We start from the raw sequence: 22,092 nt of genomic DNA, 5'->3' as shown, positions 1-22,092 counted from the left end.
ATATAGATATAAGTAGAGAAAAAAAAAAAAGCTGCTCTGTGAGAGGGTTCAAAAAAAAACCAAAAAAAGAACCACCTTTATATCTGATTCACATAGGCAAATGAATTAGTATTTTTATTTTAAAAAGCTGCTAACACTTTCCAGCCAGCTTTTCTTTCAGCTAGAACATAAACTCACGATCCAATAAAGCCATTTTTACATAAAACTCTATACAGTTTGTAGCTGATTTCTTAAACCTGTAAGTTTTAGGAACAATTTATGCACAGCTATACTGTTTAGTTGCACAATATCTTCCAATTTTTAAAGCAGTGTCAAATGAAGAGCTAGATCCTACCCACTCAAACAGCAATGATTTGTTTACATTCCAAGGAAGCTTGGACTACTAAACTACTGTGTCTGCTGTTCATACTGATGACAGGACACACATTTGTCTTTTAAACAACTTCCTTTTACGTACGTTGAGCTATATGTATATATATATATACATAAAAGAGAGATTATTGTGTGTGTGGGGAAAAAGCAAAAAAAATCTCTACCAAGAGCTACAAAGCATTATTCTTTCTTCAGTGTGTGTCATATCCAACATGATTTACACAACAAATGGATTTGTGTTAAACATTTTACATGGAACAAGATTATTGCAGCCAGTTCAATGTGCACATTTTAAAATTTAAGTAGTGTCTGTCTGGGTGACTGCGTGATGTGAAGTGGCACAGATCTGGTGTCCTGAAGACCACATTCTTCTAAGCCATTCTTGGGATTTACACTTTCTTTCTTGTGAGTTGAGCATGTCTCTTAATACCTGGATGAATACACTACACCATTAAAGCAGGTATATGAATTTGACCTACCCCAAGAATAAAAAGGAATCTAAGGCTTCACAAGGCAAATTTTTATGGTAAATTTTTATGCATATACAAGTAAGCTTTATAGAGCACCCTTTCAGTTTATGCTTTCAGCTGCAATTTCCATAAGAGGAAATGCATCTTTAACCTCTCTGGACTCTATACAGCAATATCACTGGTACCTCCTGGAATTCATTTTAGTTTTGCTTGTTACTCCATTAACTGAAGATTAACTCTCATCTGGTAGTGTTGTAAACATCTTTGTAAAGCATCTGGAGCATGCAATCCATCAGGATGGGAACAAAGTTGGGGTGTGTTTCTGCTTTAATAGGAAAGCCAAACAACTGCAACACATTTGAAAATGTGTTTCTAGGAATGAGGGATTTTTTTTCCCCCTGCATTTAAGACTAATTTAATACATTGAAAAGGAATTACTGAGCACAGATCTAGAGTTGACTGAGATTTCTAGCTAGGTGACTACCTACTTATGAATACTATTCAAATTTTAGTGGATGGATAGATTTCAGTGGTTAGCCAGAAACGTTTTAATCTGATGGAAGGCAAAACAGACTAAAAAAATTCCCATTATTATATATATATATATATATATATATATATATATATATATTTTTTAACTTTCTGTAAACTCTCCGTGGCTTAGTCATACATTACTTAATTGACATCATATCCCCAAGGGGCTGTCATGACACCAGAAACAAGGTTGTTCTAATTTCAGAAAGAAAGCCACTCGTTGCGGAAGTTTCTGTTCCTGAGCATCAAACATTATTTTATTTATTGAGTGCTAACATTCTATTGAAATCCACATTTTTTTTTAATTTTTTTTTAAACTTTAAGTGCTTTCCACCTTTCTTTTAATGTATTATATTGGAAGAAAAGGCTGATCCTCCCGCTCTCTCCTGTAAACCAAATGCAAAGCCACATGAGCTCCTAAGAAGCATTTAGTGACGATTTCCACAGGCTTTGCTTCAAGACCTCTAGACAAAGTCTATATCAAATCTACAAAATTCCCCTTATGAGTAATAATCAAACCAGTATGAAAAGTAATGTACTATCAGCATAAACATCACCTTTTTGTAGCTCTTTAACATGAAGATCCACACATACTTCTTCACTCCTTGGACTTTCAGGTTGTTGCGGCTAAATGCAAAATCAGAGAAAACAAAATATTACAGGCATCCAGCACAATTTTGTTTTGCTCCCCTACCTCACGTAGTAATTACTATTGCCTTTTGACTGATAAGCCTTCAATAGCTAAGACAGCAGTACAAATATTAATAGGAGACACTGCCAGAGCTCAGTTACATTACTGTTGAACACTGCGGTGCCATGAGCTTGACATTAGAGTTAACAATGGTATTATAAGAATGGATTAGTTTAACAAGGAGATCCCAAAAGAAATCTCAGGAAGGTGCAAATTCTTATTCCAAAAGGAGCTCTGGTCATGACAAGTACTCCAAAAACATACACACATATACAGAAAAATACATATCTAACCAAGTTGAGTGAACGTTTTCCAACTCATGCCTGTTTTCTTTGTTTCTTTTTTTTTTTTTTTTTTTTTTTTTTTAATAAAAGCTGCAGATCAGCTGTATATTACAAATGCATGGGTAAGTACACTTATGCAGCATGCAGTCAGATCCCAACACTGTAAACTCAGGTACACTGTCATGTGAACATAACCATACTGCCTGTAGGACCACCATCTTACACTGGTAAACAGTACAGCAGGCGGTACTGAACTCAACTCTGTAAATCCCACCAGACTGAAGCTGATGTGGATTTTCACAAAGTGCATTTCAATGCATTGAAACCATTGCTCAGAAACACTTAACTTGTCTGCCCTGTGCCTGGTGGCCTTTCCAGAAATGCTTGCAAGTCTCTGAGCCATGCTCTGAACCAAGGGATACAATAAAATGAACAGCACTGTATGCTTACTATTTTAAAACACTAATTGACTGCCACCTGTGAGTGTTAAGGCATATATGAATACTTTACAAGGTATACATGAATACTTTACAAGTAATATCAGAAACAACAACATACAGTATAACTAGTTCTGAAGGAAACGCAAACTCGGATGTCACTGTCATGGAAGGAATACGGCTGAGGAAGGGAATTGGTTCTACCACAGAGTAACATGGACATCACACAATTTATATGCCAACTGCTTAGAAGAGCAGCTAAATATTCCAAAAAAGTGACCTTCTAAATGTTTTGAGGTTCAAATGCAATCCTTGCTGCACAGAAATCAAATATTTAGTAAGGAAACCCTAGAAAATTTATGTAGTCATACAAGAAACGGCCAAAAAAAAAACAACAAAAAACACATACCTCTTCAGTTTTCAAGTTAGTTTCAAGTTCGACTTCTTCTGCCAACTTTGGTAAAGCTGCATTATTGCCTAATGAAATACAAATACGTTAAAATTATTAATTACATTATGCCATAGTTACCTCATGCTACAGTAGGATGCTATCCCTCATGAACCAGCACATGAATTCAACCCCCTCCTGTAGGCAATGGAAACAATAGTTGCCTGTCTGTAGCAAACCAGCTTAAAAGAAACCTTGACATCTGCAAGAACACAAGTACTTCTCTGTTTTTCCTTAAATACAAAAAGATTGCAGAATAGAAGTTACCAGGATTTACCACAGCTTATTTATGGACTTCAGACTTCAGCTTTTCTTGCTTTTCCTTTGAAAACATCAACAGATTTTCTCACAAAATTCCAAACAGCAAGTTACCTTTGTATTAAATACAAACTACTCCTTATTTAGGATCACTAACTCCTCCAGAAACACGAAAGAGGATAATTTCAAGTCTATTAGTGTAGAGACAAGACAAAATTCAGCATAAGAGAATGAATTGAAGTATTACCATTAAGAAACTACCCTGAGAAAATCTGCAGTTATGACTAAGAATAGTCGCTCAATCTTCAAAACTCAGTAAGTTACCATTCTTAGAATGTTGAACATATGTCTAAATGAAATACATTCTCTTTCCTATAAAAGTACTCCTGAATTTCAGAACATGCTAGTAACAAAACCTATTTGTAGCTCCATGATAATTATCCCTTGCAAACATCATCATAACTTAGATCATAACTCAATACATTTTATCTTTCTGCACTATTTTTTGTTCAGTCACACCAACGCTCTCAGAATCACATGCTTAAAGTATTTGCCACCAATTCTTAAAGATAATAGAGTTTTGCAAACTACACAGAAGTCTGGTATATTTGAACAGAAGTTACTAGTAATTCAGCATTTATTAATGACAACTATAAACTCAAGAGAGGAAAAAAGCACACAAATCCTCACCTGAATTAAATGTTGTATTACTTTTCTGAAAAGTAACTTCAATTCCAATATCATCTATTTTGACCAAGTTCAATTTGTTATCACTGCCATGTAGTTCTTCCACATGCAACACAGGCAGGTTCTTTTTTTCCCCTAATTCTGCTTCTACAGTCACTTCACCGTGGTCATTATTTACAGTTACTTCACTTGCAGAAACTAAGGAAAGAGCCTGTGGCCTAGGCAGTGGAGTCCTTTCAGAAAAGTCGCTTTCTAAAAGCAAGTTTGAGTTAAATTTACAGTTTACATTCTGTAGAGTTTCACGCTCTACTGCTGCTTCTGAAATCATACAAGAGAGTTCTGATGTATCATCTGCCTGCAATACATCTTCAGCTTGCTCGTCATCCTCATTTGCCTCTGAGGAAGGACTTGCACTCACAGCAGTCTCTGTACTAATCTCCACACAAAGAGCTTCATCTACACTCATGAGGTTCACCGAATTTTCATCCGTTTCTGTGACTTCACTGTCTACAGCAGTCTGAGATGCTGCTGATTCTTCCTGCACAATACTCTCAGGGGCCTCATTCTCTCTACCAATGACAAGCAAAGAATTATTGCTGTTTTCTGGGCCTGTGGTTGATAGGATGCATTCAATTTGGTTAGCAGTATTAAAGATGTCCTCACTTTTGTCTTTTTCTTCTGTACTCTCAGCAGCAAGTTGACTTTCTTCTATGACTGCAAAAGTGAAGAGACTATCACATTCTTCCATTGTGCTTAGAGTGATCACTGCCCCTTCCTCTTTATCTCCCATACTTGAAGCAGCATGTTGATCTTCACTGTTGGTGGCAACCCTCAGCACAGGAGCTCCACATTCTCCCACAAAAATCACAGAACCTTCGCTCTTTGCATCTGTATTGAAAGCAGCTAGTCCAAACCCTTCATCTACAGTTGCAGTGGTCTCCACGATCTTGCATTCCTCTGATGCATTTGGAGAGAGAATGGTCTCTTCATCTCCTTCTGCCACAAGAAGCTGACTTTCAGCTTGTGGTGCTGCACTGATCAGGACTATCTCACATTCTTCTGTCATACTTGTCGTGATCATAGCAGCTTCGTATCTCCCTTCTGTTTCTGAAGCAGTGAGTTTATTTTCATCTTGCACAGCTACACTAGACATAGGAGCTTCAAAACATTCTGCTGTACTTGTGGAGATCATTACTGTTTCATTTTTTGATTCCGTGTCTGAGACATGCTGAACTGCCTCTTCTGTGACCTCACCTGACATTAGGATTACTTGTTCTTCTACAACACTTGTGGAGATCATAGCACACTCATCCTTTTCTTCTTTACTGCTAGCAGTTGGTTGACTTTCATCATCATCTCCTCCCACACTGGATGCACTGGGCATGGGAACATCATATACTTCCATATCTATAGAAACCATAGTATTCTCACTTATTTCTTCTGTTTTCACAGAGGGGAGCTCACCATCGTATTCAATAGTGGCACTTGACATAGGAGCCTCAAATTCTTCCACGATACTAGTGGAAATCATCGTGCACTCATCTTTCTCCTGCTTGCTGCTAGAAGCATGCACACTCTCTTTAAATTCTGTAGCTGTACTGGGCATGGGCACCTCTGTGTCTTCGGTGTCTGCTAAGACCATAGAGCTTTGCCCACTTTCATTTGCTCTTGTAACAGCAAGCGGACCTTCCTCAGCATCCATGGCTGAATGTAAGGGAGCATCACTTTCTTCCACTGTACTGGTGGAGATAATATCACCTTTAACTTTTTCCTCTCTGTCAGGAGAAATAAGAGAGTTGTCATCTTCCTTTGGAATGGCACTACTTATGGAGCCATCAGGTTCTCTGCTACCAAAAGAAGTATTGGCGTTCTCATGTCCTTCTTCAGCACCAGGCTGACCCTTATCCTGCAGTGCCATAGCACTAGTCATGGGGCCCTCACACTCTTCAGCATCCATAGGAATGAGAGTACCTTGATGTTTTCCTGTATGTGCAGCCATGGCACCCTCATCAGCAGCACTTGCACTGGTTACACTACTTTCAACAATTCCTTTGGCATTTTTGCTGGTTGTGCCATGACTAGCTTCTTTCTCGGCACCCGTCACGCTGTCAACCATAAGCTTATTTACATTTGTGCCAGCCACTCCTGACTCAGCTTCCATTTGTTCGGTAACTATGCAGATAATGGAACTTTCACCTTCTTCTGCACCTATACAGATCAGCGCATTTTCACCTTCCATTCCTGTGCAAGGAGAAGCATGCTCAATTTCTTCATTTCCTCTTCCAGTACTGGTCACAATACCCTCATCTTCTTCATCCTCTTCTTTTGAGCCTGTACTAGTCACAAAACCTTCATCATCACATGAACCAATGCTAACCATAGCGATACTGGCTTCCTCTTTTGTTCTTGTGCTATCCATTAGACTTTCACATTTTTCAGCATCTAAAGAAACCACACACCCTTCATTGCTGTCCTCCAGTCCAGTGCAGACTACTGAAATTTCAGCATCATCTTCTGGAGTTATGCCTGTGCTGGTCACTGTGCTTTCACCATTTATAGTATCCTCAGATTTGTCACCATTAGTTCCAGTGGTAGCCTCATTATTTGTGACCACTGCAATACATGCCCCACTTACAGTGCTTTCTCCTTGGGCATCTGTACCAGTCACTGAGCACATAATGAAGTTACGACCTCTTTCTTCTGCACCTGTGCAAGTCACAGTACCTTCGTGTTCTTTTACTCGGCCAGCTCTCTTACTGCCCCTGAATTCTGCTGAACTGTCACCACTTGTTGATCCTTCACCTGTTTCTGTCCCTGCACTAGTTACAGCGCCATCACTCTCCACTTCACCTAAGCAGGACACAGAACTTTCTAATTTGCTTGCATCTCTACAAGGTGAGGTCTTTCGCTTCTCTTCAGAGCCCGCACTAGTCACAGCATCATCTTTTTCTTCTGTCCCAGCACTATTCACACTATCTTCAATTTCTGCTCCACTTGCATTGACTGAATCCTTACCACTTTCTTCTGCATCAACCATGGTACAGTCACCATTTTCTTCTTTTGTACTTGTTAGGAAACTTTCACTTTCTGCTAACCCTTCAGTGACGACACTGCCACCGCCTTCTTCTGCTGCTGCAACTGTACACTCACCGATATCTGCTCCCGTGATGAAACTGCCTCTCTCACTACTTTTTACCCACACACCCGTTGTGAAACCTTCATCAGCTTCTATGCTTGTGCAGATTAACGCCACCTCACTTTCTTCTTCTGCGCAAGTGGTTGTAGCATCACTTTCCTTTTCAGAATGTGATGCACTCTCAGTTCGTTCTTCTCCTGTACTAGTGGCCATTACAGTGCTCTCAATCTTTTCTGTGCTAGTTCCTATCACAGTGGCTGGAGTTGTTTGCAGGCTGCTGTACAACAAACTAAGTTTGCTGCTTCCTGCACTGGTACCTACTGCATTGCTTTCATTTTTATCTTCCATGCCAATCACACCATTCCCTTCTTGCCTAGTGGCTACAACAGAACCTTTGACTGTTTCTTCAGGAACTCTTTTAGGCACTAACACAGAGGAAGATTGTATCATGTCATCAGCATCATGCACCTCATTCTTTTTCGCATTATCCCTCATTGTGCTCCTCTCTCCCTTTGTGGAATGGTCTGTTTGCAAACACTCTCTTTCTTTTCTTTTTATTTTTTTTAGGAGATGTCCTTTTGTTTTTACGCCTCCACAGTCTTCAGTCACGTCAGTCACCGAGCTTTCCTCTTTTGTTTTCAACTCTCTTCTTTGAGTGCTTTTTAACTTTGCTGATTTGTCATAACCTTCTTTAATAGGTAAGCCAGTTGTACTGTCTTCCATTGCCTGCTCATCAGGCTGTGGTGCCTCGTTGTCCTTTTCTCTACTGTTTGTCATAGTGTTGTTGCCATCACCATCTTTCATGACAGAACTCAGCGTTGCGCTATCTTGTTGTTCCATGTATACAACCTGTGCTGCATCATTCTTCAAAATGAAAGCATCTTCAGACAAAGAAGTCCCATCTGAATTATGGCATTCCTCTTTAGACATACTACCCAAGGAATCTGTAAAATCTGAGATATCAATATCCATGGACTTTGCATCAGCAGCATCTTCTCTGGAAGAATTACCTGCTGAAGAAACATTATCTGAATTAGAATTTATCACAGTTTTAAAATTCTTTGGTTTTCTGCTGTCTTCTGAAGTTTCATCTTTACTGTGAGCATTCAGTGAGATTCTACGACTTGTTTCACGCACAGCACTCATTTTATAAGCTCCTTGTTTATTGGGTCCTTGATCCTTGGAAACTTGTTTGGACAAAGCGTCTAAGGCACCATCTTGCTTATTAGGGATATCTTGTTTAACAGTTTTTTCAACTGCAGCCAGAAACTGTGGTTCACAAGCTCCAAGATCTGCCATATTGTGTTTTAACTCCTTACTTGAAACAGAGAGCGCAATTTTTTCTTTTGCTGTGCACTTCGCATCTGCAGCTTGGAGTGAATTTAGAATGCTTTTTCCTTCAATTTTAGATGCTTCTTGTACTTTTGCTTCTTCCACGTCAAGTTCCATCATCTCTCCCTCATGACCAGAATACACACCATCAGTATTCACACTTGACTTCTGAGGGGCTGGAGTATGGCTACTTACAGTTGTGCCAGCTGACTGCTTTTCCTCTCCCAACAAATCTTGGTTTGATACACTGCCTTTTCTGTTTTCACAGGGTATCTTTTTACTTTGTTTTTTATCCATTGCTACTGTGATGCCCAACACCTTTTCATGCCCACTGTCCACTTCTTTAATATCTTTATCCTCCGATTTGACACACTCTTCCTTCTTCTTTATTTCCTTGTTGCTGTGCTTTAAGCTTCTGCTTTTGTGACCTTCAACAGAGAACCTTCTTTCTAGTTTGGAGTTACTTAAATCTTTATCACCTCTACATTTCTCTTTAACAGATCCTCTTTCTCCAGAATGTAACTTAACTCTGTGACTGAAGTCTTTTTGTGATCCCTGAGTTGACTGTATGCCACTTTCATTTTCAGTATCAGCACCACTCTCCTCAAAAACTTTTTCATTCTTGGATTTGTGTTGCTTATCTGAATCATTCTCTTCCATGCTCTTTTCTTTGTCCTGTTTCTGACTAGTCTCTTGTTTTGCTAAATTTTCCTGTAATTCAGTTTCAGATGCTTTGAGTTGTTTATTATGACTCTTTGACTTAGACTTTAACAATGATTTGTCTTCTACAAGGCTCTTAGATCTTCGTCTGTCTTTATGAACACCATCTTCTTGTTTCAAATTACATTCAGAATTAGTTGATTTTATTTCATGCTTATCTTCTGAGTAACTTTCACTCCTTTTTTGTGATGCAGAAGAAAGTTGCTTTGAGGCACTTAGGGAATCCTTCTGTGGCCTAGAATCACTCAGTGACCTTTTGGACTTGTATTCTGCTCTTGATTTTTCTGTTGAGAGATGCTTGTCTTTTTTATTTTCCTTACGCAGCAACTCTTCAGTTTTTAAAGTGTGTTCAGAAATATTTTTTCCATCTTTTCCAGTCACTGATATTTTCCGCTCACTTCGGTGTTTACTTTTTCTTTCAGGTTTGTCATCTGCGGAAACCTTTATTTGTTGATTATGTTTCTGAGCACCATCCTCACCTTTCAAACCTCTCTCAGAAGAATGGAGTTCAACATCTTCACCTGACTTATGAGCATTGTCTCCTTTATGTTTGTGCTTTAAAGAAATTTTATCTTCTACAGCGGTTATTTCCTTTTCATTTTTATCTCTGTAAGACTTGGCTTCTTTTCTGGCAGAATTTCTTGTATGTTGAATTTCTGCGTCACTATCTTTTTTGGGGTGCTTTTCATTTTTAAATGTGGTTTTCTGCTTTTGTGGTTCTTCGGTATTAACTTCTGCTCTATCCAGTTTTTTTGGATCCCTCGTTTCACTGTCCTGCTGGGTTCCTTCAGCCTGAAGAGAGGTAGAGGTTTTTCTTTTGTGTTCCTTTTCCACTTTAGAATCATTTTTGCTTTCCTCAGTTGAATGCACTGATTCTGAAAGTCTTCTAAGCGGTTTAGAGATTTCACTTTTCCCATGATTATGCTTTAATTCTTTTGAAGAATTTTTTTCACAAGTCTGTAAAAGAAATTTAAACATGTTACACAGTTCCTCCACTATATGCCTGACAGAATTCTAGAAGACAAACTATCCATAAGAGCAATAGAGCAGGGGACCCACTTTCTGTAATAAAAATTAATTTAAAATATTGTTGGCAAGAAAAGGATATTTGTCGTATTTATTTCCACTGATTGCCATTGTGGGAAAGCCAAAAGAAACAGAAGTTAATGGTCTGCTTGACTTTGAATATCACTTCTTTATAAAGTAACCTTTCTTTCTAAAACAATTTAAATAGACTTTTAAATGGACAATTTAAAACCCTTTCAAAATATTAACCCTTTCAAATGTTCCATAATTTATTTCAAACAGCCATTATGCTGTTTAAATAAAAAATAAAAACCCACAAAAGATAGTTTTAGATTGCCAGCTTGACTTCCAGCTATCACTTTTTTGGTAATAACATTGTTGATAAAAACCTCTCAACCTAAAAGCTGTCTTTTCTGTACTATTCAGACTATATTTAGTTTCTCTATAAGTTCCCAAGGATAAATTTATATAGATCAAACTCCTCAAGTCTTTGCATGTAAGATGTACCTCACTCTTTTAGAAAATCCAACATGTTTTACAGAATACAGCTCAAACTCTCTCTTTTCTCCTACTACAAAATAGGCCAGCACCATACACTATGTAACCTAATATTTACTAGAATTCAGAAAACACTACCATGGTAATGTTGTATCACTAACCCAACTCAAAGTAGTAGCAGGAAAAAAAAATAATTCACAGGAATGAATGGAGTAGTATACAGTTTGGTATGGATGTATGAACAAGCCCTATTATAATTAAAAAGAAATATCACAAAATTCATTTAAATAAACGAATGTTAATAGCTTAGGAGACACATACCTCATTTGTCTTTTGAATTTCCTTAGAATCCTCCTCAGTTGGCTCATATTTCTTTTTCCAGTTATCTTCAACATGCCTGAAACAGGAATTTGGACAAGAAATTAAAAAAGGAAAATAACAGACTAACATTAGTTTGTAAATTTTCTGCTTTTAAAGCTGAAGGCGAGAGACAAACACACTAAAACACTGAACACAGTCACACAACTTCTGACTAAATGGTATGCCCAAGCTTTTTTTTCTTCTTGGAAAACTATGTGTACTAACTTCACAGGCACTCTCTGGACAACCGCGCTTTAAAGCAGAGAATGTTAGTATGACAGTATTAGTACTACAGTTGTCCCTGTAAAATGAATAAGAGACCCTACCACAGAGAAAAACGCATTCTCCCTTTATCACAGGAAAGGGAACTTAAAAAAAAAATAAAATACTGTTTTTGTCTTTCAGAAACTTGTCTTATTTAATATTAATACATGTGTATCTAGATATGTATGTATATATCCACTTAAAACACCAAATTAAAGACCAGGGCAAGCTGAAGACTGAATTATTTAAGTTACTCATATTGAAGGACTGCAGGGTATATCTCAGCTCATGCTGCTCTGCATAATGTATTTCCGTATATCTACAATATATACACACAAATTGTATTTTTTTTTTTATGTATTACCATAAATACATACACAAGCAATTAGCTTAATTACTCTCAATCTGATAAGTTTCTTTTTTTTTCTAATCTTCATTTGTGAAGTCAAGAAATGATGTATTAATGGAAAGTTAGCAAAAAATTATGACAGAACACAAAACAATAAATATATACTAGGAACTCAGCCAGATAAGAAGAATAAAAGTTAATGGAAATACATTACACTAATTTTTTATATTAGGCGCACAAACTTTATATTAGACACACAAACATCTAACAACTTTCCATTCTCACGTCTTTATCATCACTGTGTGGATGAGAAGTCACACAAAGGTTGCTACTGCAGCCTGTCTGAGCTGCACTACATTATGGAGATGTAACTTTTTTTTTTTTTTTTTTTTTACCTCAACTTGATGAGGTATTAGTAACAAACTTCACTGCATGTCTTAGGATAAAACTGTTAAAATAGGTAAGGCTAACTGCAAAGTTGAAGAGAACATCTACAGAAATGAAGTTCTAAAAACTTCATTCCTTTTGAGCAAATACATGAATACCTTGAATCTCTTTTTCTTTTTCTGCTCAAGGCTACTTTTTTTTCTAAGAATTTCTGTTCCTTAAGCACATCCTTAATGCTGGTACCAGTAGTTTTTGTGTCGAGACTTCTTGCTGAAGGTTCTTCTACATTCAAGCCACTTTTTCCTAAAATTATACACAAATGGTGAATGGCATAAGTATGTCTTTATATCACTGTTTGAGCTATAAATGAGATTGAAAGTGGGAAGTACTAACGTGTAGCAGAGAATGCTAATGTATATGGGTATTCAAGTAAAATAATCACGGATATATGAAAAATTGGAGACATTTGTATTAATAATTTGCATTATCCATTTTCCTATCACATTACTATTAAAACAATGGGCTTTCAAGGGAGAAGACAAAAGACCTACTGACATTATTTTACTCTGAAATTATTTTCCCTTAAAATAAAAGAAATAAAAGGCTAATGTGTAATTTTCATACCTTTAGCATTCTGATTTCCACTTTTTAGTGACTTTGTTTTTTCTGCAGCTTTCTGTTTACGCTTTTCTTCGAGTCTCTCTCTGTTAATTCGTCTTCTTAGGAGTCTCTCTTCTTTTTCTTTGGCCTAGAGATATATAAACAAGAGAAAACAAATTATCATTAGGTCAAAGAGTGTTCTTTGACTACAAACATACATCTAAAACCTACACTTTTTTTACTCTCCACACTGAATGACTCAATTAAGGAAAAATCTACCTATCACCTATTCTGTGAAGAGGCTGCATGCACTTAGTAAATCCTGTCAACACCAAAAGACCGTTCCTTTGAGAGTGAAGGAAAAGATGTCAAAACCGCAGTGTGCTTTTTTCCCCAACTGCTAGAAGCCTTCTAGGTTCACCCAGTAGAGTACTTCCCTGCAGTGTGGTGTTCCAGATCATGCAATACTGATTGAAGTATGAAGGAGGGACACAAGCAACAAAAACAAAATGAAAAGAAGCAGGAAACTCCCCCTCACAAACCACCACTGGTTATAAGTGAAATTTCTGTGCTGAATAGTTTAAGGACTTATGACAGCGAGCAGTAACAAAACTCACACTTACAATGGATTGTCGACGTTGCTCTACAGTTCGCTCATCATCAGAGTCACTGAAGTACTTGGAGTACAAAAAAGGCTTTCGAACATAAGCATGACGAACAGGCTTGGCTTTCCCATCACTCATCTCATTAGAATGAGGCTTTGTCTTACTCTGATTGTTTTTCGCCTCTTCATCTGGAAAGTTGGTGAAATGTAGAGATATACTGATAAAATAGGGCAGTACTTTCACCATAATTTTTGTAAAAGCAAGACACAAAATTTAGTAACTTACTTTCTTTAAACATGGAAGCAGTCAAAAAAAAAATCAAATATTGTGCAAAGTACCACTAGATTATGAAAACATGAAATGAATATTTGTGTACATTATTCAGCCGAAGAAAAAATCCAAGATACTAAATAAGAAGTCGGAATATACCTTCTTCTGTGTATTAAACTAAGCTTCATTCTAACACCAAAAATGTGTACAATGTTTAAGACCTTAAAAAATAAGTAGGCTTATTGAAATATATAAACGGAACACATTTGTTTATACATGTAATTAAAGTAAAACTGAAATAGTTTGATTTCTATCATGATGATTTGCAATAGAGCAAAAATATTTGTACTTCAAACAATTCAAAGTATTTGTATGCTTGAAATATACTTAAGGCTTATTTCACTTCATGCAATCTGTCACATTTACAGATAACACCAAAGCCAGAGAATATGCAAGTAATACAGTACTGCCAAGTAATATTAGAGCAGAAGAGAAGCTCAGAGTATACAAGAGACAACTCATTCAGGTACTAAGACACCGTCTTATGAAGTGGTTAGTTATTAATGAACGCAGAAGTCACATATCTACAGAAATCAAAAGAATCTGAGGTCTGCTCAAGGAGAACTCAAAAAATGAACTGCAGCCAGTGAACAGGTTTGGTGTTCCCAAACTCTTAAAAGTTAGATCCATTCATGTTCCTTCTACTGTAGCCAGGTAGAATTTAGAAATCCCAGAACGCTTAAAGCTCTGAAAACAACCTAAATTGACAAAGTCTGCTACACCCACTACTGCAGGATCACAAACAAAACACTCCAATGATATACTGAATTTGTGGCAGAAGGGAGGGTGAAAAGCTCATGGCAAAGCCACATATCCATCCATATCCAAATGCTATGCGTTTCTGTTGCCTTTGGAATACTGTAGTACAAGTAAGATTCACAATCCTTAGAATACATCATGCTGTTAAAAAAGGACTCAAAATATGTTTAGTGCTCATCTTTCATGATTGCACAAACACTACCACTCCACATTGAAAGTCTTTCCTCAAAATAAAGACAATAGAAAATATTGCAAAATGTCAAATTTGGGATAGGATGCACTCAAATAACAGAATTATTGCATATTCTTTCTTGCCATTTTACCACCAAAATTAACATTCTAATTGTTTTACCATCTGATGTGATCTCCCCTTCTTCAGTACTGTCAGAAATTACATTTTCCTCTTCACTCTCTTCTTCAAAGGAAGAAAGGTCACTGGTATGGACAGAGCTGACAGTGATGTCACTGAGTACATCCAAATCCGAATCTATTGATGTATGTTCTTGCAAAGGAAAGAATAGAGAGAAAAGGCTGTAATACAGCATACTATATTTGAGAATCTTTTCTTACCAAAACAGGTGGTTTTTTTTGCCACTGAAAACAAAGCTGTCTTAAGAAATAATAAATAAATAAATAAACACCTTAAAACGCAGACTGGGAAATTTGAGAGATCTTACTGGAATAACACAAATGACCAATAATACACACACTTGAAGAATCAAAAATGATCAGATTGCTAATTTGGGTACCTTGGTTAAGGGTAATGAACCAAGAGATAACTGTGGCTAGCTAGTTAAGTTTGCCAGAACTAGCAGAGAACATACATTCCCCACACACTTCTGATTCAGCTCCTGAATACATTTGAAAAGAACAAAACAAACACACATAACAAAAACAATTTCATATTTTAAGAATGAGCATTGTCCACATCATACCTTCCTTATTGCTTTCAGTTGTTTTATGTTTATTGCTATTTTTTTCTGGGACTGACTGTTTCGCTGGTTCCAACTCTCTCCCTTGCTTTTCTTCTTTTGCCTTGGTAGTATCATCACTTTTCTTTGAATGGTCAGACTTCTTGTCAGGTTTCTCTTTCTTTTCTTTTCTTCTTTCAACTTTTTCACTGCTGTCTGGTTTCTTGTCACATTTATCTATTAATTTACTCTTTTGCTCTTCACTTTCCTGTTGTATTTCTTTACTTGTATTAGTCAAACTATTAGTATCCTTTGCTGAATTTTTTATTTCTTCACTTTGGCTGGGAAGCTCATTTGAATCTTCACACTTGGCAGGTGTTTCAGTTCCTTCTCCAGAAACATCAGAAGTTGCTTTCTCTCTCTCTTGCAAGTCCTCTGTGTTTTTCTCTCTCTCAGCACCACCATCAACACTGTGCTGAGATAAGAGTCTTTTAGCAACTTTGTCATTGTTCTTGGAATTTGAGTTCTCTGTTGAAGCCCTGGCAGCACTTGCTTCTTGGTTAAGAGAAGTTATTGTTTCCAAAATGGACATTGCATCATTAGCTACATTGCCACTAGGAGTTGTAGTAGAGACACCTTGAAGAGTAAGAAATAAAAGTTTTAGTTCATCTCAGTTTCTGTGATTTTCCACAAAGGAAGCTTTTGAAATATTTGAAAGGAAGTGGACATTTAGACAGAATGACTTTAAGCAAGTAAATGGAAAAAGAGTGATTTTTATTTATTTGAAACAGTAATAACTAAAAGGTTTAACTAATTTTGCATCTGGAGAATGTCGTTCAGAAAAAAAAGTACCAGTTACACTCCTCAAGTGAAAGCAGGGGTCGTTTACGGGAGGGATGCTCAACTCTACCATCAATAGGCCTTGGACAAGCACAAAACCGAATACTGCAGCAAGAAGTCTACATTTGTACCCCTTGGTATCTTCAGAAGTGACATCAGAAATTAACTCAGTGTATCGATTATATAAAAACAGAGCTATCAAAATGCCAGCTATCACTTTCCCATCTTCTTAGAAACATCTTTGAAGATGGATGAGAAAGGGTTAAACAGACTAGTACTGGGAGCTGCAGCTGGCTTGTTAACCCACTTACATTAAAGGAAGTGGGCCTCACAGGAAAAGGGCTAGGATTTAAATAAAGGCTCTGGTTACAAATAGATGGACTGCTGTGGAGTCTCTTAGGAAGGGAAAGAATGGACAATTACCTGCAGGAGTGTTTAGAAGCTGATACCAGGCAACATAAATGAAAATCATAAAGGAAGTACTGCATTTATAAACAAACTAAGGATTGGCTGATTTACACCAGAACTTAAGCTCCTGAGAGAATCTTAGCCATTAAAGTTTCACTGTACACTGCAACAGCATTAAGACAATTAAACATCTTAAAGACAAGCTTTATTCATCTATGAATGCATAAAAAAAATAAATCATTTTTCTTTTACACCCATGTCTCATCTGATCACATAACACATGCAGGGCTAAACCCTGAGGTCAACTTTTCTTCTTACAGTAAACTGATCCCTTGTAATCTCAGATAGAAGTGACAGAGCAGTACACGGCACCTCTCTTGCCTTCTAACTTTGTAAAAACAACAAGAGACAAGTATTATGGTATGCTGTCTGGAGCTCAGCTTACTAGCATGGATGACAACAATTCTGTGCTAGCAGCAAACCCAACTAATGCTTCTTCTCCTGAAAAAAAGAAATATTTTGGTAATAGATTGCTAAGAGAAATGGTAGAATACCTTGTACTGTAACAGATGCATCTACTTTGTCCTCACTTGGAGTTGTACTGGGGCCTGCTTCCTCTTTATGATTCAGTGTAGCTAAAAATTCATGGACAGCTTTTTCCACCTGAGGTCTGAATGTATGGTTGATCTTTGGGTCCACAACCTGAGAAATAATTCTGTCAATTCCAGATTCCAACATTCCAGACCTGGAACAAAGTTACATTAATACTTAATAAAAAAAATGACTTTTTTGAGAACATCTTAATGATAAATGCTCATTTAAATAATGTAAACGCTCTTAAACACTTCAAGAGAAGCACCAATGCTATTGAATATTGCTGCAGGAGTGCACTTAGCCAGCTACCTGTAATTCCACAGCTCTCTCTATTGCCTTATGAACTAAAAAAAAAAAAAAAAAAAAAAGCTAAAGAAACAAAGTGATCCAATCACATGGAATTAACATAACAAACGGCCCGTGGTTACATCACTAGAGGTGATGCCTACAGGTATTAGCTAATTATAAAAGTGACTTTTGTGGGAAAAAGGAAACCTGATCTTATCAACTCCCTTAGCATAAAACAAACACATTCTAGAAGGCATGAGGGACAGATGAATACTAGACCAGTCATCACTGCCCTAATTTACCTTTTGCACAATACAAGGTGACACCTCAGAGTTTTTACAGCTTTATAGAACACCCTTAATGCTAAGTAAAAAAATAAATGACAACAGAGAACTTTTTACCTGAGTGTTTTCTCTAGAACCCTGTATGTTCCAGGAAAGACTATGTTGCCTTTTAAACCCATTGTTTATTTAAAAATCCCCAGATCCTCTGTACCTGTCACCAAAGGTATCACTATACCTAACAGAACACACTTGTTCAGAAAGACCTTATTTGACCCAGTTCAGTGGCCAAACTCATGCTTCCTTGAAGAAACTTTCTGACGATTCTTATGACTATTTTATAACAAGTAAAACTAAAGGGACTCTAATGAAATAATCAAACATGAGGTAAGCGTTTGACATCAGTTTGATATGACAGCCGTCCTGCAAAAGCTCTTCTCGTAACAGATTTACATCCCATTTCATATTTTGTGAATTTAACTTTGCACTCTGCAGAGCTTGATCTGTCAAATCCTATTCACCTCCTTCGCTCAAAACCAGATGACACTAATAATTTTATTAATTTCTGACTTAAAAGAGACAGGGAAGTTAATCTTTAGCTAGGATCTTATACCCCAAGTCAAAACGAAGCTTTCCATCCTTGGATCAACTTGGACCAGGCAAAGTAACATTCGCAGCCTAAGTCTGGCTAATGCTGATGGTGAGCTGTTAACGGAAATACCACCACCTTTAACGAACACCAACAGAACCTTCTTCGGGGGTCCCTCCAAAGAAAGGGGACAGTTTACAGCTGACATAACGCCTGAGCCACCCACCACAGAGCACCGTTTGTGTCCGGCCGAGCGGCACCACTTACTTGAGCACCTGCTGCCTGATGTTATTCCTCAGCTGGTTCTTGTTGAGGTGCGGGCTCCAGGTGTGCGTGGCCAGGTGGTTGGAAACGAAGTTGTCCACGCGCTGCCTCAGATTCTGGTAGGCGGGCTGAGGGGGGGAAAACGGCCCGACAAGACGGGAGAGACAAAGCTGAGAGCTGGCACACAAGGCTCCGACACACGGCCCCCGCCCCGAGCACGGTGTGCTGAGGGGAACATCAGCAGAGGGGGCAGCCCGGCGGCGGGGCAGCGCCCCTCGCTCGCTCTCCCTGACCCCCCCCCCGAGCCCCGGCGATCCCCTCAGCCGCCTCCCCGTTACCTTGGTGTCCACGTCGGCCAGGCAGTCGCGGCGGAACTGGTCGAAGAGCCCCTGGCTCTTGAGGTGGCTGACGATCATGGAGACCAGCTCGGGCTCCGCCGCGCCTCCCCCCGCCGCCGCCGCCGCCGCCGCCCCGGCCCCCGGCAGCGGCGGCGGCTGCTGAGGGGGCGGCGGCGGCGGCGGGGGCGGCGGCGGCGGGGGCTGCGGCTGCGGGTTGCTGGCCATGGCGGCGGCTGCCGGCGCTGCCGGCCGGGCCGCGGGACCGGGCTCGCTCCCGAGCGGCGGCCGCGGCGGCTTTGACCCCGGAAGCGAAAGGGAACGGAGGGAGGAAGCGAGAGGCGGCCGCAGGGGAAGGGAAGGGAAGCGGCGGCGGCGCCATGCGACCGCCGCCGGGCCCTCGGAGGGGGCGGGGCCACCGGCGGGCAACGGCGGGGCGGGGGGGGGGAACGGCGGCCCTCAGCCCCCCCGCCCCCCCGCCCCATTCCCGGGCGGGCGCTGCGCGCGCCGCCCCCCCCCCCCGCCCCGGCCCTGCCGCCCGCCCCGCGCCGCGCTGCGCGCTCCCGGCCGTGCCCCGCCCCGCCCCGCCCCGCCCCTTCCTGCGCCGGCCGCCATCATGGCGGGGGCGGCCGTTGGGGAGGGGGCGGGGCTAAGGGGGTGAGGGAGACGCGTGAGGGATCCGCGCTGCGCCTCGGGGTTTTAAATTATGGATTTTAGCGGTTTTGTGTGAGGGAGCAGTAAATACGAAGAGATGGGGAGGGTGACGTCCTTGTACCTGACGTGGGAACGGAGGGAGAGTGCCGGGTGTGCTTTGATTCCTCACTCTTTGCGTAAGAGGCTAATCTGTCCTCCCCACGATACGCAAGAAAAGTACAAAAAATACATAAAAGTACACCAGAGATCGGCTTGCAACCTAAAAAAAAGGAGACTTGGCAGTACTAATACTTCGCTTACACAAGTTTTGTGGTGTGAGGAGTGGAGCTCTCGTGCAGATGGTAGAAATCGCCATCTGTAATAATCGTTATAAATCTGACCGTAAAAGCAAGAGCCTCAGGACTCTTACTGCACACTTAGAAACATGTCAGAAGTATAAAACTTGCCCCTAGCTTCCCTGCTGTGAAATATATACTTCTAGATGCTGTAGAACTCCACAGAACAAACTCTATCTAACATGTTTAAGAGTATTGTGAGACTTTTATCTATGGGTGCTGGAGTAATTAAAATCTGGCTTTTCTTTCTAGTGTCATGCTTCATACATGGACATCGGGAAGGATCAAAGCACCAAAATTTAGGAGGGTCGAGAAATCTGCAGTTTGGCGCCTGGTCCAGCCCCTACTCACATATGCCTATGTGAGGCCTGCTGGCCCTGTTACATCTTTTCTCAGTAAAGTTTTGTCAGTGGTGGCTAAAGGCCATGTAGTTGTCAGCCAGAAAGTGCAGAAGTCAGGGGTATCATTTTTGTAAATGCATTACTAATTTTAGAAATTGTGTGTGACCATGAGAGTAGATGAAAAATTCAGACATCACCAGGAGGTTAGCAACATTTTCATGTTCTTTTTTTTTTTGTTGTTGTTGTTAGGAAAAAAGCACTGCAACTTCCATTTAGTTATTTATTTTTTAAGTATAATGCAGAAAAAAAAAAGTATTTTTACAGCACAAGTAAGATTCTTGCTTCCTAGAACAGCATACCATTCACACATACTTAACAGACAGCCTGGAGTACCTGTGGCCTTTGTCTCCAGCTATGTCAAGGAATGTGCTGTGAAGAATACTAGAGAGCAGGAATCCATTAATAAGATTTGGGAATTTAAGGGCTATTAGGGATCAGTTATGCCCAGTGGTCTGAAACTATTGCAACAAGCAGTCCATACTCAAATTGACTCAACAGCTGAATGTGAAAGATTGTTCTGTGCTATAAGTTAAGTACTATCCCAGGTTGCATGCAACTTACTGACTTTTGCAGGCTTTTCAGATATGTTATTTACCAACCTCGGTAATCCAGCACTCTAGAACTTTAATCCTAAATGGCTTTGTTGTTGTTGTTGTATGGGTCCAATTGTATGTTGTCCTTTGGGCAGACGCTGTAAAAGAAACTGGAAGACTCTTGAAAATAGAAGTCATTTGAATTAAACTGAAGTTAGCCTTCATTTGTCTCTTAGTTTTAAGAATGCTTTTTGTTCTTATATTAGCTGAAAAATGGTTATATAAAGTCTTGAATGCTAATGAAAAGGTACATTATTTGTTGTCTGTGCTATAATATAGCCATACCGTTATTTATGAATGCATGAATAAAAGTTAAGCCATCTTGCCATTTGCAGTGGACTCACAAAGGAACTTATGTATTGAAGTGTAATTGTTTCAATTGTTCAGTATTATCCAGTACTTGTAGATGTTTATTTTGTACTCCGTATTTATTCTTGTAGTTTATTGTGGTTACTCACTTACTGATTCCTGATATCCAGTGCTAGTAAAAAAAATTTATTTGTGAGAAAATCGGAAAAGATCAGGTAACATCAGGTAATTAAGCAAAAACAGTTTGGACTGAAACTGAAAGATAAAAGTGGATTTTTTTTTTTTTCTCCAGTATTTTGTTGTTCTGAGTTGAATGATCTTGTTTACCTTCAAAGTCCCAGCAAATGTTCCTAACATATGTTTGTATTACCATATGAATTTCCACATGCTTAATATCTTTCTTTATGCTTGGAACAATTATTTTCTGGAATAAGAGTACCTCTCCTTAACTTTTGATTTTTCCATATTCCCCTCATTCCTCATATTTTTACGTGTTTAAAAAGTTTAATTACATGTAATGTTGTGTTTGGCTTATGCCTTGCACTGTAATTTTTTCTGTACATTGAATTGTACTTTTGTCTATTTCTAAAGTAATTTGGAATATTATATATAATGTTAACATCTGTGATCACTAATCACAGTATGAAGATCTTCATTTTATGCTTTGTGTTCTGACTAGTACATTTTACCTTATTTTGAACTTTTAGTGAATTGTTCTTCTTTGAAAAAATCACTTTACTTTC

The 22,092-nt window shown here is 39.0% G+C and overlaps 1 protein-coding gene across 3 annotated transcripts in view; it reads right to left on the bottom strand.

Annotated features, from left to right (window-relative positions):
• The window catches only part of BOD1L1 (biorientation of chromosomes in cell division 1 like 1), a 34,960-nt gene extending 15,376 nt beyond the window's left edge, over positions 1 to 19,584 (bottom strand). For all 3 annotated transcript variants that reach the window (XM_084285559.1, XM_084285560.1, XM_084285561.1), the window contains exons 1-12: positions 19,061 to 19,584; positions 18,726 to 18,850; positions 17,261 to 17,451; positions 15,483 to 16,094; positions 14,900 to 15,049; positions 13,477 to 13,646; positions 12,878 to 13,001; positions 12,412 to 12,556; positions 11,215 to 11,290; positions 4,185 to 10,326; positions 3,198 to 3,265; positions 1,934 to 2,003 (exon numbers count right to left, since the gene is read on the bottom strand). In XM_084285559.1, coding sequence (XP_084141685.1) covers positions 1,934 to 2,003; positions 3,198 to 3,265; positions 4,185 to 10,326; positions 11,215 to 11,290; positions 12,412 to 12,556; positions 12,878 to 13,001; positions 13,477 to 13,646; positions 14,900 to 15,049; positions 15,483 to 16,094; positions 17,261 to 17,451; positions 18,726 to 18,850; positions 19,061 to 19,285 — 8,098 coding nt within the window. In that variant the 5' untranslated portion in view covers positions 19,286 to 19,584. The remainder of the gene's footprint in view (positions 1 to 1,933; positions 2,004 to 3,197; positions 3,266 to 4,184; positions 10,327 to 11,214; positions 11,291 to 12,411; positions 12,557 to 12,877; positions 13,002 to 13,476; positions 13,647 to 14,899; positions 15,050 to 15,482; positions 16,095 to 17,260; positions 17,452 to 18,725; positions 18,851 to 19,060) is intronic.
• Between the last annotated feature and the right edge of the window lie 2,508 nt (positions 19,585 to 22,092).

Source organism: Netta rufina (genome assembly GCF_964035555.1).
Source record: "Netta rufina genome assembly, chromosome: 4".
NCBI lineage: Eukaryota > Metazoa > Chordata > Aves > Anseriformes > Anatidae > Netta > Netta rufina.
The sequence above is the reverse complement of the archived record's forward strand: the minus strand, read 5'-3'. Positions and strand labels throughout refer to the sequence as shown.